This window comes from Rhipicephalus sanguineus, chromosome 1 (genome assembly GCF_013339695.2).
Source record: "Rhipicephalus sanguineus isolate Rsan-2018 chromosome 1, BIME_Rsan_1.4, whole genome shotgun sequence".
Classification (NCBI taxonomy): Eukaryota; Metazoa; Arthropoda; class Arachnida; order Ixodida; family Ixodidae; genus Rhipicephalus; species Rhipicephalus sanguineus.
The window spans coordinates 305,354,222-305,365,849 of NC_051176.1; the positions used below are offsets into that span (position 1 = coordinate 305,354,222).

The following is an 11,628-nucleotide window of genomic DNA, read 5'->3' on the forward strand; positions in this document are numbered from 1 at the left end:
GCATATTGCCTTACAGATGCGTAGTGAGTACTTTGCTAATTTGCAGAATGATAAATTATGGTGTAGTGACACTTTGCAACTGTACTTGCAGTAGGCATTTTAGGAGAGTTTAAAATGGCAAATGTTACCGCACACAGACATTCTTCCTCTCGGCACAGGTGAGGTGTACACAGAGAAGCAAAGCGTGGCAAGCAAATAAGAAAGCGATGCAAATAAGGCCGTATTATGCTATCGCATTTCACTCTTGGAGGCAAAGCTTAAACGTCCTTCAAGTTTTTTTTTGCATATTGTATGTACACATACAAACATGTGCACAAACATACTTAGGGGGGGTTGAACTCCTCCCCCCCCCCTTCTAACAAAATTTCTGGCTATGCCCGAGGGGCCCGCCAGATGCTATGATGGTGTCACTAGCAACCATGGTTTCTTGTGCAGCGGATGTGGCACTCTTTCTAGTTGTGACTTGGTGCAGTGTGCAAACTGTTGAGGATAGGAGCGATTCAACTGTGGTTTGTTTTATATCGCCTATCAGATACGGTCACTGTGTGCCAAGCCAGCTCAGTGCATGTGAGCTCAACAAAACAACTTCTTCGTTATTGTCTGCCAATTCATGGCAGCACCCAATCTTTTTTTTTTTTTTCAAACTGTGACGTTATCTACACGCGACTGGTGATGTAACAGACGGCAATGAAAATGCAAATAAGAATGAGAAAAAACTGCTAGACACAACAGTCCACATGCCATTAAACTCCCTGGCCACAGCGTGATGGCCAGACTGTTGCCAGCTAGCTTACTGGCCACTGAGAAAAAAATAGCCTGTGTCCAGCGTTCCGTGCAGGCGGAGTGATAACAATTACTTAGGTTCTGTGCCGACGAAACAAGTTGCTGCATGTAACATTCCATCCAGATGGAATGGTGACTAAACTGCTGTCCAGACTGAATCAAAATGAAATGCCTAGTGTTCCAATCAGTGTGGTATTCTCGCTTGTGATAAATCCACCTGCAAAGCATCGTGGCTCATTCAAGTTTCGTAGCATGCTGCCAAAGACCCAGGCTGGTCAAGGTTGGGTTTCTCGTTAGTTCAACCTTTCTTTAGAAGTATTTCAGTATATTGGTAAATTCTATTACTGCGCAAGGATTAGCATTCTGTTAGGACAGAATCAAAATGCATCTGTATGTTCCCATGCATAGCTGTTGGGGGCTGTTAACGACAACCCTGAAACAGGCGATAGTGATGCTTGCAAATAGGGTACCGAAGCTTGGCCTCCCTAGTGGAGCAGCACTGCCATGCACTAGAGTTGCTGCATATGACTCTCAAGGAAGCAAGAGTTGCACTTCTGTTTTCCATTTGCCACTTCGATGCCATTCGTTGAGTGCGGCTACATGGAACTCCAAATTGCTGTGGAGAAGCCAACTTGTACGGCTCATTGCACAGAAGTGTTTCAAGCGACCTTACCAATACATTGCAGTAATACGTCTAACAGAAAAGTTTCAAGTAGTGAGAAACCAGACTTTGACCAGCCCAACTCTTTGGCAGCATGCTATGAATGCAGGGGTGCAACAGCTGCGCTAATTGCGCCGTTTTGATACAATTCAGTATTTTTGCACTGAGCTGCGCCAAAATGCCCATGGAACCGCAAAATTTTTATTTACACTACAGTTTGAGCGGGAATAAAGCCTGCGTTGGCAACCTGCTGTGAGGAGGGGCAACATCATCCAATCCGGTCCGATCCAGTCGCGCTGGCAAGACCCAAACAAGAGGGCGTTTTTTGGCGTGTTTGCTGGTGGGACTCCATGATGTTTTTAAGCATTATTAGAGGACCAAGTGGCAGCCAGCAAGGCATCGCTCACTGGTGCCGAAGAAATAACTTGGGTGTCAAGCAAAAAGGCATCAACAAAGTTGCAAGTGGCCATGTGCTCCTAAAGAAAGGGAACTAAAGCCCTATGTGTCCCATGCATTTTGGACCAGGTTGAGGAACCGTTTTCTCAGTAACCAAAAGGGTTATCTACATGATACATATATCATTTTCTATGAAATTTTGTGCTATTTTAACTGTACCAGATTCATTAAAATCTGACTAATATAACTACTTTGGTGAATTTTTTACCACTAGGACCTAAATTTTGAGTTAATTTGCATCTTTCAAAATTTGTAACACAAAAACTGTGAAGTGCATAATTTCAATTCTGGTACAGTAGTTGTATGCACTTATGCAGAATACAAGGAAAAATATATCAACTGGTTACCTTGGAATACATAGGAAATAATGGTACTGTCGGCTGCAAAAGTTTTCGGGATCTGCAGCGCATGGCGGAGTGACGGAAAACTGCATTGCTGCGTCACCTACCGTGACGCGGCGGGTGTTGAGGCTATCGGCCACGGCCTCCGCGATTAGATCCGGCAACGGCACGTTGTCTAAACGCGCCGTCGCTGATCACCGAGGCCGATAGCCTTAACACCCGCCGCGTCACGGTAGGTGACGCTGCACTGCAGTTTTCCATCGCTCCGCCACGCACTGCAGATCCTGCAAACTTTTGCGGCCGACAGTACCTATACTCGGATACAAGTTAAGAAGTCCAGAGAACCGAAGTGCGGCACAACCGAAGCGCGGCACACAGCCGAAGCATGGCAGCTGATCCCTTTCGTGACTTACGAGATATTCCCGCTCATGCACGCGGCAATGTTCTCTGAAGGCAGGGTCACCGGCCGTTTGGCTCATGACGTCAGTCTGGAATGCGCGCCCATTGGTGCAGGCTTGTGTGCATACGCCTTAGAGAAGGAAATGCCGCTGACTTCTAAAGTATCCGAATACTGTAAGCAATAAAGAACATGGTTTTGAGATAATCGAGTTTAAAGTAAGAAAACGGCTGAAGAGCGACATCTTTTGCCCCAAACACAGTTCAGCTGTTTTATTTAGTAGCTATGAGCTTGGTATTCATTGACAGTCATTTTTTCACTTTTGAGCCTGTCGTCTTGCTTGCCTTGCTTCTTCTTTCGTGAGCTGTCGTGCAGCTCTATCCGCAGTGTATCCTTGATTGTGGTCAACTTCTTTCGGCAAATTGACTGTGTTTTGGCCAGGCTTCAATCCTAATGATTTCAGAATTTTGGCACGTGCGATACTGCCATCATTAAACGAAAGACCAGCATCCACTGTCGCAGTCCTTAAGACTCTGAAGCCTAAACAAAGACAGCAAGAGCTCTGCGACACAAGCTCAACACTTGCACGCGCAATTCTGTCTAATTGCTAGACAAATAATATTCATGTCTATTAGAGCTATACCCGTTGTTAACCTGCACGCGATTCTCCTCGAAGGACGCTGAAAAGGCTTAGGTTCGATGACAAAGAGCTTGCTGGTTCAGCATTCGGCACCTCAGTACGTCGCTGGCATTTATTCGCATTTACAAGATAAATGTATTGGTTGCCATAAAATTTATGTTGCTGAAGACTTCCTTTACCCTCAGCATCTCAATTTATCGACAGGCATGACAAACACAAGGTGTAATGAAGCTAGGAGCTAAAAGTGTTCGAACAGACACGCTCGGAAGAACAAATGTGAATAAAAAGGCGCACAGCATCTTGGGATTGCCTTAGAAGTTACCTGACAATTTCTTATATACAGCTGACTCCAAAGAACCATTCTAGCTTTTTTTAAGAAAAATGAGCCGTAAGCACGGAGCGCATACGAGGGGCTTGTCCTGAGGTGCATGTTCACTCACTACTTGCTTTTGGAAAAATTGGTTTTCAGCCACAAAAAAGACTTTCAAAGAAAAGAGTGAATATGGAAAATGTGCACAAAGGGATACACTTCCCAAATTGCAAAGAAAAAAAAAGTAGTGTTTAAAAAATTTTTGCTTTACCCTGTGCCCTTCAGAATCTTGAACACACTATGAAAAAAGGTCAAAGGCCAAGTGTTGATATCACGTCATTGGTGTCTGCGCTGGTAATGTTTTATGAGCTCCTAGTTAACTTCTTAATGAAAACCAGCAGATAATGAAGCCAAGGAAAGTTGTCGACCTGCACGTGATGCCATCTGGCAAAAACAGAGTGTTCCACACTCGCCGTCATGGCTAAGAGCGGCGCTGACTAACACTTCCAGGGTTTGCATGCGCATAAAATAAACGATAAGTGGACGGGGGGACGACTGCCGCTGTAGCTCGGTTGGTAAGAGCATCGGGCGCGTAATCTGAAGGTCGCAGGTATGGTCCCTGCCAGCGCCAAGTTGTCTTTTCGTCCACTTTACTTTCTTCACATCTATATCACAATTGTTTGAGTACACTTAAAACAGTACAATTAACGTCCCCTTTACTTTCCTTGGCTTCATTATGTGTTGGTTTTTATTAAGGCTGTCTAACAAAGAGGCGAGCACTCAAGAATTCCCTTCCTTCATTTAGTTAACTTGTAGTCATATAGAACAATTGTGGCGTTTTTTTTTCAAAAAGAGCTAAATGCAGAAACCGAAACTGTGCTAAATTTCACGGGAGTGTAAAGCGTGCCTAAGTATCTTGAACTTCTAAAACAGTTGGAATAAAATGGGGCAATTCCTGATTGTAACATGAACTCAAAAAGGCAATTTCTAATCAAAATGAGCCAAATTCTACATCTGTTTTAACCAAACTGAGCCACATTCATGAAACCAGTGCTGTGTCAACAATCATGACCAAAATAACCAACATGGTCTCATCCAGTCTGTTTCATTTGTGTCCTAGTTGCCTTGCTATCGTGTTTACGTTCCGCGATTAGTTTTTCTTGGGCGAATTGACACTTACTGAAGGACATGATATTGTAGGGCAACACTCGAATATAAAGAGTAAGAGCCTGACTTTACTGCTTCTTTTTGCCTCTTGGCGTTTCTTTTCGAGTTTAGCGCTTCAGTATCACGTCCTTATTTTGCTCCAAGACGGTATATTTGATATAAAAGATATATGAAATGAAGATATCGGGCACCGATTAATTCCTTGAAGGAGAAGTGATCCGAAACGGCACGGCGGGAAATGAGCTCAGAAGAAGAAGATCTGGAGCACTTTTCAAGGCCTTCAATAGATGCCAAGAACAAGGAAACACTGCCAACAATCCAGAATAGTGCGTCTTTTGCCAGGAAGTACCATTCGCTCTTTAGGTCCAGTCATCGCCATTACGCGCATGCGACGGAGGACGGCACTGATGGAAGCACAAGGATACTGTTAATTTTATCGTGAAATACCGTACATTCTAATCATTTTAGACTTCTTTTTCGAACTAATTCAGGCCCAAATGAAATGTGCCAATCTATAAGAGCCAAATACAAAGTTTACTCCTGAGTACCGACGATAGTGGGCTATATAGATTTTAGCCGCAATATAGATTTGAGGTATTCAGGGGACAGGAACACACTGGCAAAAATTGTTGGAGCAAGCCCGACCATATTGGCAGTAGCAAAAAAGTGCGTTTTTCTCAGTTTCAGTTAAAGTGCATTTGGCTCTTTTTGAAAAAACAAAAACGCCACAATTGGCTTATGGGTGATTCCACGAGAGATCGAACATCGATGTCTGGTCGATATTTCAACACGAAAGTGTTTTATGCAAGACTTCATTGATGTATTTCTGTCACGGATATACGTCAGTAAAATAAAGAAAAACCAGAAGAAAAAGTCGTTGATTTGGATGACCTGGGAGTTGAACCCGCAGCCTCTCGGTCCGCGATGATAGGAGCTGAGCGCTCAGACAATTGTGCCACCGATGCTCATGCATGTCGCTCCACAAACGCACCTTATGTCTCTCTCACACCATCTCCCTTTCACAGTGACATTGGTCCGCGGGGGGCAGTGTCGCCGTCTGGGATTGGTGAAGTGAAGTACTGCCTCATGACCGTGGCCTCCGAGATTAGCTCTGGCAACATGCTGTTGCTTTTCCGCTCGCCCTGTGAGAAATCACGGCCAGGTAGAGGGGAGACACGATGCACGACGCGTTTACCTTTGCGTTTCTAGCCCGGCTGTGGTGTTATATTCTTGTTAACTCTTTAACATTCAACGGGATGCCGACCTTAGCCCAAGCTCAGCGTTCAATCAGGGACGCTCTTCTGGCTGTCACACAGCTTGCTCTGGTTGCGCTTTCCCCATGTGAATGGAACGGCCTGAGCAACGGCCCGTTGCCGGAGCCAATCTCTGAGGCCATGCCATGACACTAACGAGCGCCGACAGGGAGCGCTTTGGTAATTTCAGCCAGTTCCAGCTTAAGGCGTTTCTCTCCTCAAATGACAACACTTTGATTGAGTACATATCGAGTAATTAATGAGCTAGCTTCCGAACAGATACTCGGGGCCCAGTATCTGTTGGCACAGGATACTTGGACCTAGCCTTGGACCAAATAATTGGAATACTTGGACCAAATGATTGGCACAGAATACTTGGACCTAGCCATGAGCCACATGCATCATGTGTAACGAAGACCTAGACTAAGTTGAAACGTTTATACTAAACAGCGCAGCACTCACTCTGCCACTTCTGCGCTGCTGTGATGAATGATTTGCTAGAATGGCTCACAGTTTCACGTTTTATGACCAAAACTGTCTAAAGGCTCTGTGCTGTGATAATTAACATGTGGGCAACATTCGTTGTTGAAGGATAATATCCATCTGGCCACCATTGACCTCTGCTGTTCTTGACGTGGGAAAGCGCATTAGCAAGACGCTGAAAAAACGTCATAAATTGGGCAGCTTCGCCACTTATGGCTTAATCATGCCGCACCACGTGCCGAAATAACGGCGAGCTATTTATATACACCATTTACCTATGGTGGTAAGCAAATCTCGGAGGTGCTTGAGCGTGTTTTCCATCACGCAACGATCCTAATTTTCTTTCAGTTTGAAAACTGCCCTTGAGACGTGCACAACAAAGTGGCCCTTTTCTGCACCCACTCGTGATGTGGAAGAAGCAAAAAACAAGGAACACCGGGCACACCTTGCATCAGAGGCCTCCGCGTGGCAAGAAATGCAGGGTGTCACTCCACGCGCCGCAGTTTAAAACAAAAAGAAATATCTAAGAGCATCTGATTCTCCACTGCCGACACTTGCAGATGCAACGCTCCTAATTTTCTTTCAATTTTAAAACTGCCCTTGAGACGCGCATGACAAAGTGGCCCTTTTCTGTACCCACTTCTGATGTGAAAGAAAAAAAAAACAAAGAACACCGGGCACCCCTTTCATCAGATGCCCCGTGTGGTAAGAAATGCAGGGGGTCACTCCACACGCCGCAGTTTAAAAGAAAAAGAAACATCTACGAGCATCTGATTCTCCATTGTTGACACTTGCCACGCGTCGCTCAAGCACAAAGACGTAACAGCTGTGACAGGCTCTGCAAGTATCGAGCTTCTTCTCGTTCTTCGTGTGTTATTCCAATTCATTGCTTCGCCCTTGTGGTGAAACTGTGACTTTTTTCTTAAGGCAAGCCACCAGAGCGAAGTTTTGCTGCCGCAAAATAATTAAAACTGTAGATTTATTCACAATGCAAGTTGATAACAACCAGCAAAGGCACTGAAGTGAGCACACACTGCATAGGCCCTATTGGCCCCTTATATCTTGTGAACAAAGCAAATGAGGACATATAATATTGAAACCTTGTTTTGACTGACATAAGTGCTCTTCGGTAAAAGAATATTCGTCAAAATTGGGACTGTCTTTTTTTGTGCGGCTTGTAGGAAAACGATCTTTCGCAGAAATGTTGCAAAGGGTTTGTTCTATATTTGACACCATTTTGAAGTATCTCTGTGAAGTGGCAAACGCACCAAGGCGCATCAAAGTTAGCAAACTTTTTTGATTTGGGCCGTTTTTGCCCCTTCTTTCTCATTTTTTCTTTTTTGAGGACAGCATAAGGAAAGCATGGATGTTATTCATTATAGTAATGTGTATTAAAACCAGCAGCAAAAATTTTCGACACAACACTTATAGCTCGCGTTGAGTTTGGCTGTGAAATCATAAAATATTTTGGTAAGCAAAATTGGGACGCCCGCACCGCCACCTTCAAATATTTTTTTGCTGCACTGGGAGCGTTTTTTGGAAATGAAATTTTCAGTTCTGTGCACGTTGAATGTGCCCAGACAATATATAAATAAACCAGATAAAACAAAAACATTGACCGGACATGCATGTTCAATCTCTCGTGGAATCACCCTTATTTGTGTCCAGTGTAGTTATATACTTCTCAGATGGAAGAGCTGTTTGGTTTCAATTAAGTTTGGGCTCGTTTTGTTATAGGCTGGTCAAATGCTACTCATTGATAACAGCGCTTTTTAGTACAAATAAAAATATTGTTTGCAGTTTTTATTCCATTCTTTTGTTTTGTCTTTCTTTGCTTGATCCTATAAATACTAGGCATTGGACCAACTATGGTGCAAATTCACCATGGACAAGGTCTTGCTTGTTTCCGCAGAATTCATTGGTGACTTTCAGGATGTTATCTGGTGAAAGCATGCTTGCGCTTGCGTCAAATGGTTTGCACATCTTTTTGTTTACTGTTCCAAAAGCAAGCTTTCTTTGTGACTGCTCCAAATTTGGAATTTGGGTGCTCCAAAACAGTCTTTTTTTTCCCCCGTAACCTGCTCCAAATATGTATTTTCCTGCTCCAAAAAGCAAGATTTTCTGGCTCCAAAAATTGTTCCAAATTTTGTTTTGGCTGTTGCACACCTGTGAATGCTTTACAAAGCAAATAAAATATTGTAATGCGCTCGTGGTGGTGGTGGTGGTAGTAGTAAAAGTAGAGGGGAGGGCAGTTAAAAAGCACATCTCGAATGAAAACATGGGTTTTGCACTGCGGCAAGAAGTCACAAGATGACAAAAATTGGAGCATTTACACTACTTTTATCCAAAATAACACATTAATTCAGTAAATAAAGGTGTGTTAAAGGGACCGACAACCAATTTTTATGCTACCTATTCAGTGCAATGGAAAGCTCACCGGTCAGAGTGTCTAATCACGGAATGGTAACGTGGAAAGCGCCGCGAAACATTTGTAATCAGAAATTTTCTGTCTGTGGCGAATATGAAGTCATACAAACACGAGACAACATATGCTGCAAACAGCGAGTGCGAGAGCGCTTCGTGTTCGAGCGCGGCGAGTTACTGTGCATGCATGCACTCCACGCGCATGTGCCGCGGCTCAACTTGGGCCAGCCTCTCTAGCTACTGGCGGCTGCGAAGGCAGCGCCGCTTCTCACTGTGCAGCTCCTTTTACCTCGTATGGGGCTGGATAATAATATATACACTCTAACCTTGAGGACTAATTATGGCACGCATGACGGCATCAAACTACATACAGCAAAGTGATTGACTTCATAATCCAGCTTCAAGGCTCTTCCGCTAGGCTGCGTGACATACCGGTTTTTGTTACTTTTACACACAATTTAAAAATATAAATCCTACTCACAACGTGAAAAGGATGCTGGAATCTGTCGCTATATTATATGGTCTTTTCATTTATTTCACGTTCTGGCCAGTTGTCGGTCCCTTTAATGTAGCAGGCATTTGTTTGTTGTTCTCTCGATAACCCTGGGACATTTTTTTCTATTCAAGAAATCGGAATTGACGAGGTTCTATTGAATTCAATTTTTCATTTAATAGCATGCATGCCTTCATGCAAGTCCGGTCTTCAGTTGTGTGTGTGTTTTCTTCCTGTGCTTTTTGGTTGACCATGGACGACTCAGCTGAGAAATGATACTTGTGCGTTATTTTTTATCCTTGATTTTTGTTTTTTAATTCTGTAAAATTTACAATTTATCTTAGTTTTGCACTTGTATGGTAATGTTCACACTCACCTACATTTTCTTCCTGTGACTGTCAGTGAGAAGTTTCTTCCTCTTGACTTCAGGCTCACTGGCTCTCCTGAAGCACAGTCGTCGACCCTGCGACTAGGTCCAAGCCCTCCCAGTCAGCAGCTTTGGCTGCGACTATGTGAGGGCCTGGCACCCTTTGTGGTACGTTGGCAACCACGTGGACTGTTGGCAGGATTTGTGGTGCCCAAGAGGATTCATGTGTTGCTCACCTTGGAAGCCTGTGGACCACACCTTATTGCATCCTTTCTGGTCGAGGACTGGTTGTTATTGCCAAGGGTACAGACATTTCTGCAGTCCTTATGTGTTATCTGATAGCACTGCAGGGTTGCTTGCATTGTCCGCACCATAAGACTGTTGACCTTCGCTACTTTTGAGTTACCTTCACTTTGAACATGTTTGTAGAGAGCATTTCTAGAGCCAGCTGATGAGAGCAGATGACACGGAATGCAATATGTCTCTGTCTTTTGTGCAGGTGTCTATCAGCATGCCCTACAAAGAATTGTACCGTTGATGGATTTTTATATGAAATTCATTATTTTGACATATGAATAGTGTATAGGGAAGTTTGTGTGTAGTCCTGGAGCAGTAAGTGCTCTAATGTTTGCTACCTGTACTGTTAATGTGGGAAAAGCATGGCACAAAGAGCTTAAGTTTGGTAAATATATGAATGGTATTATCAGCAGGAGATGCTCGCAGCAAACTACGTTTTCCCACAAATTTGATGGTCTTGTACCTTTAATTAACTTCTGCCTAGATGACTGTGGTCATAGTTCATTGTCAGTGTAACTCATGTTCCAGTTGTTACTTACTTGGATGTAGCATGAAACTCGAAAAAAGAAAGGATAGTAAGAAAGAATTCTACAAGTGCTGTCTTGTATTTGCAAAAGTATAGTTAGAAAATCTCATGATCAGCAGTGAAACTGATCACTAGGTTACATATCCAGCTGTAAAGATGTACACACGTGAAGTGAATGCCACACATACACGTAAATAGACTGGATGATATGTAAGCTTCTTGCTTGATATATTGACCTGCAAGGGCTATGCTAGAGCCTTTGAGGACAACAAATGGGTTGAGAATATATGTGTCACACATCGTGCTGCTTTCTTAAAGAGACACTGAAGGCAAATAACATTTTAGGTCAGAGTGAAAGGTCAATGCTTGAGAACATCTAGAATGTCAAATTATGAACAGCAGCACTTCATAAATTAAGATCAATCAAGATAAAGAACGTAGGACACAGTTTGTGCCACCAGTGGGACATTCTGGAATAACCAATTAATCATAAGTACACCAACTATCACGATAAAAAAAAAGTTAAAAATATTTCAGTGCATTGCAAGATGGAATCAAATGCAACTTGTGCATTTCAGTTTGATTTATGGAAAAAAGAACTTGGCATTACCCTTTGAGAATGAGGCGGTTTGTCTAAAAGTTCCATTTTTGCCAGGCTGTGCACCGCAGCGCCGGCTGTCGGGCAGTATAGGGAGGCATGACGAATGCTGTGTCACAAGCCCATTTTCAGAAGTGGGTGGTTTGAATTGTGCTAATGGTACGCAGACCATTGACACATGATTTTCTTTGAAAGTAAGCATTTTCTTCACACGAAACAAATGCGACGAGGTTTCTGGAATGCTATTTCAACAATCCACGTTGACTTAATATTTGCCTTACTAGTTCAGAGTCTCTTTAACCCGCTGTGGTCCATTGCCTGGCAACACAACACGGCTGCAGTGGTCTGTTGTCAGGCACTAGCCAACAAGCTCTTTCGTGGATGAGTCACACGTGCACTTTCTCGGTATGCATTATGCGGCATCAATAAAAT

At 43.4% G+C, this 11,628-nt stretch overlaps 1 protein-coding gene across 4 annotated transcripts in view; it reads left to right on the forward strand.

Moving 5' to 3' along the window:
• LOC119379400 (uncharacterized) overlaps positions 1-11,151 on the forward strand; it is a 297,764-nt gene extending 286,613 nt beyond the window's left edge. For all 4 annotated transcript variants that reach the window (XM_037648718.2, XM_037648716.2, XM_037648717.2 and 1 more), the window contains one exon: positions 9,838-11,151. In XM_037648718.2, coding sequence (XP_037504646.1) covers positions 9,838-10,114 — 277 coding nt within the window. In that variant the 3' untranslated portion in view covers positions 10,115-11,151. The remainder of the gene's footprint in view (positions 1-9,837) is intronic.
• The last annotated feature ends 477 nt before the right edge of the window (positions 11,152-11,628 follow it).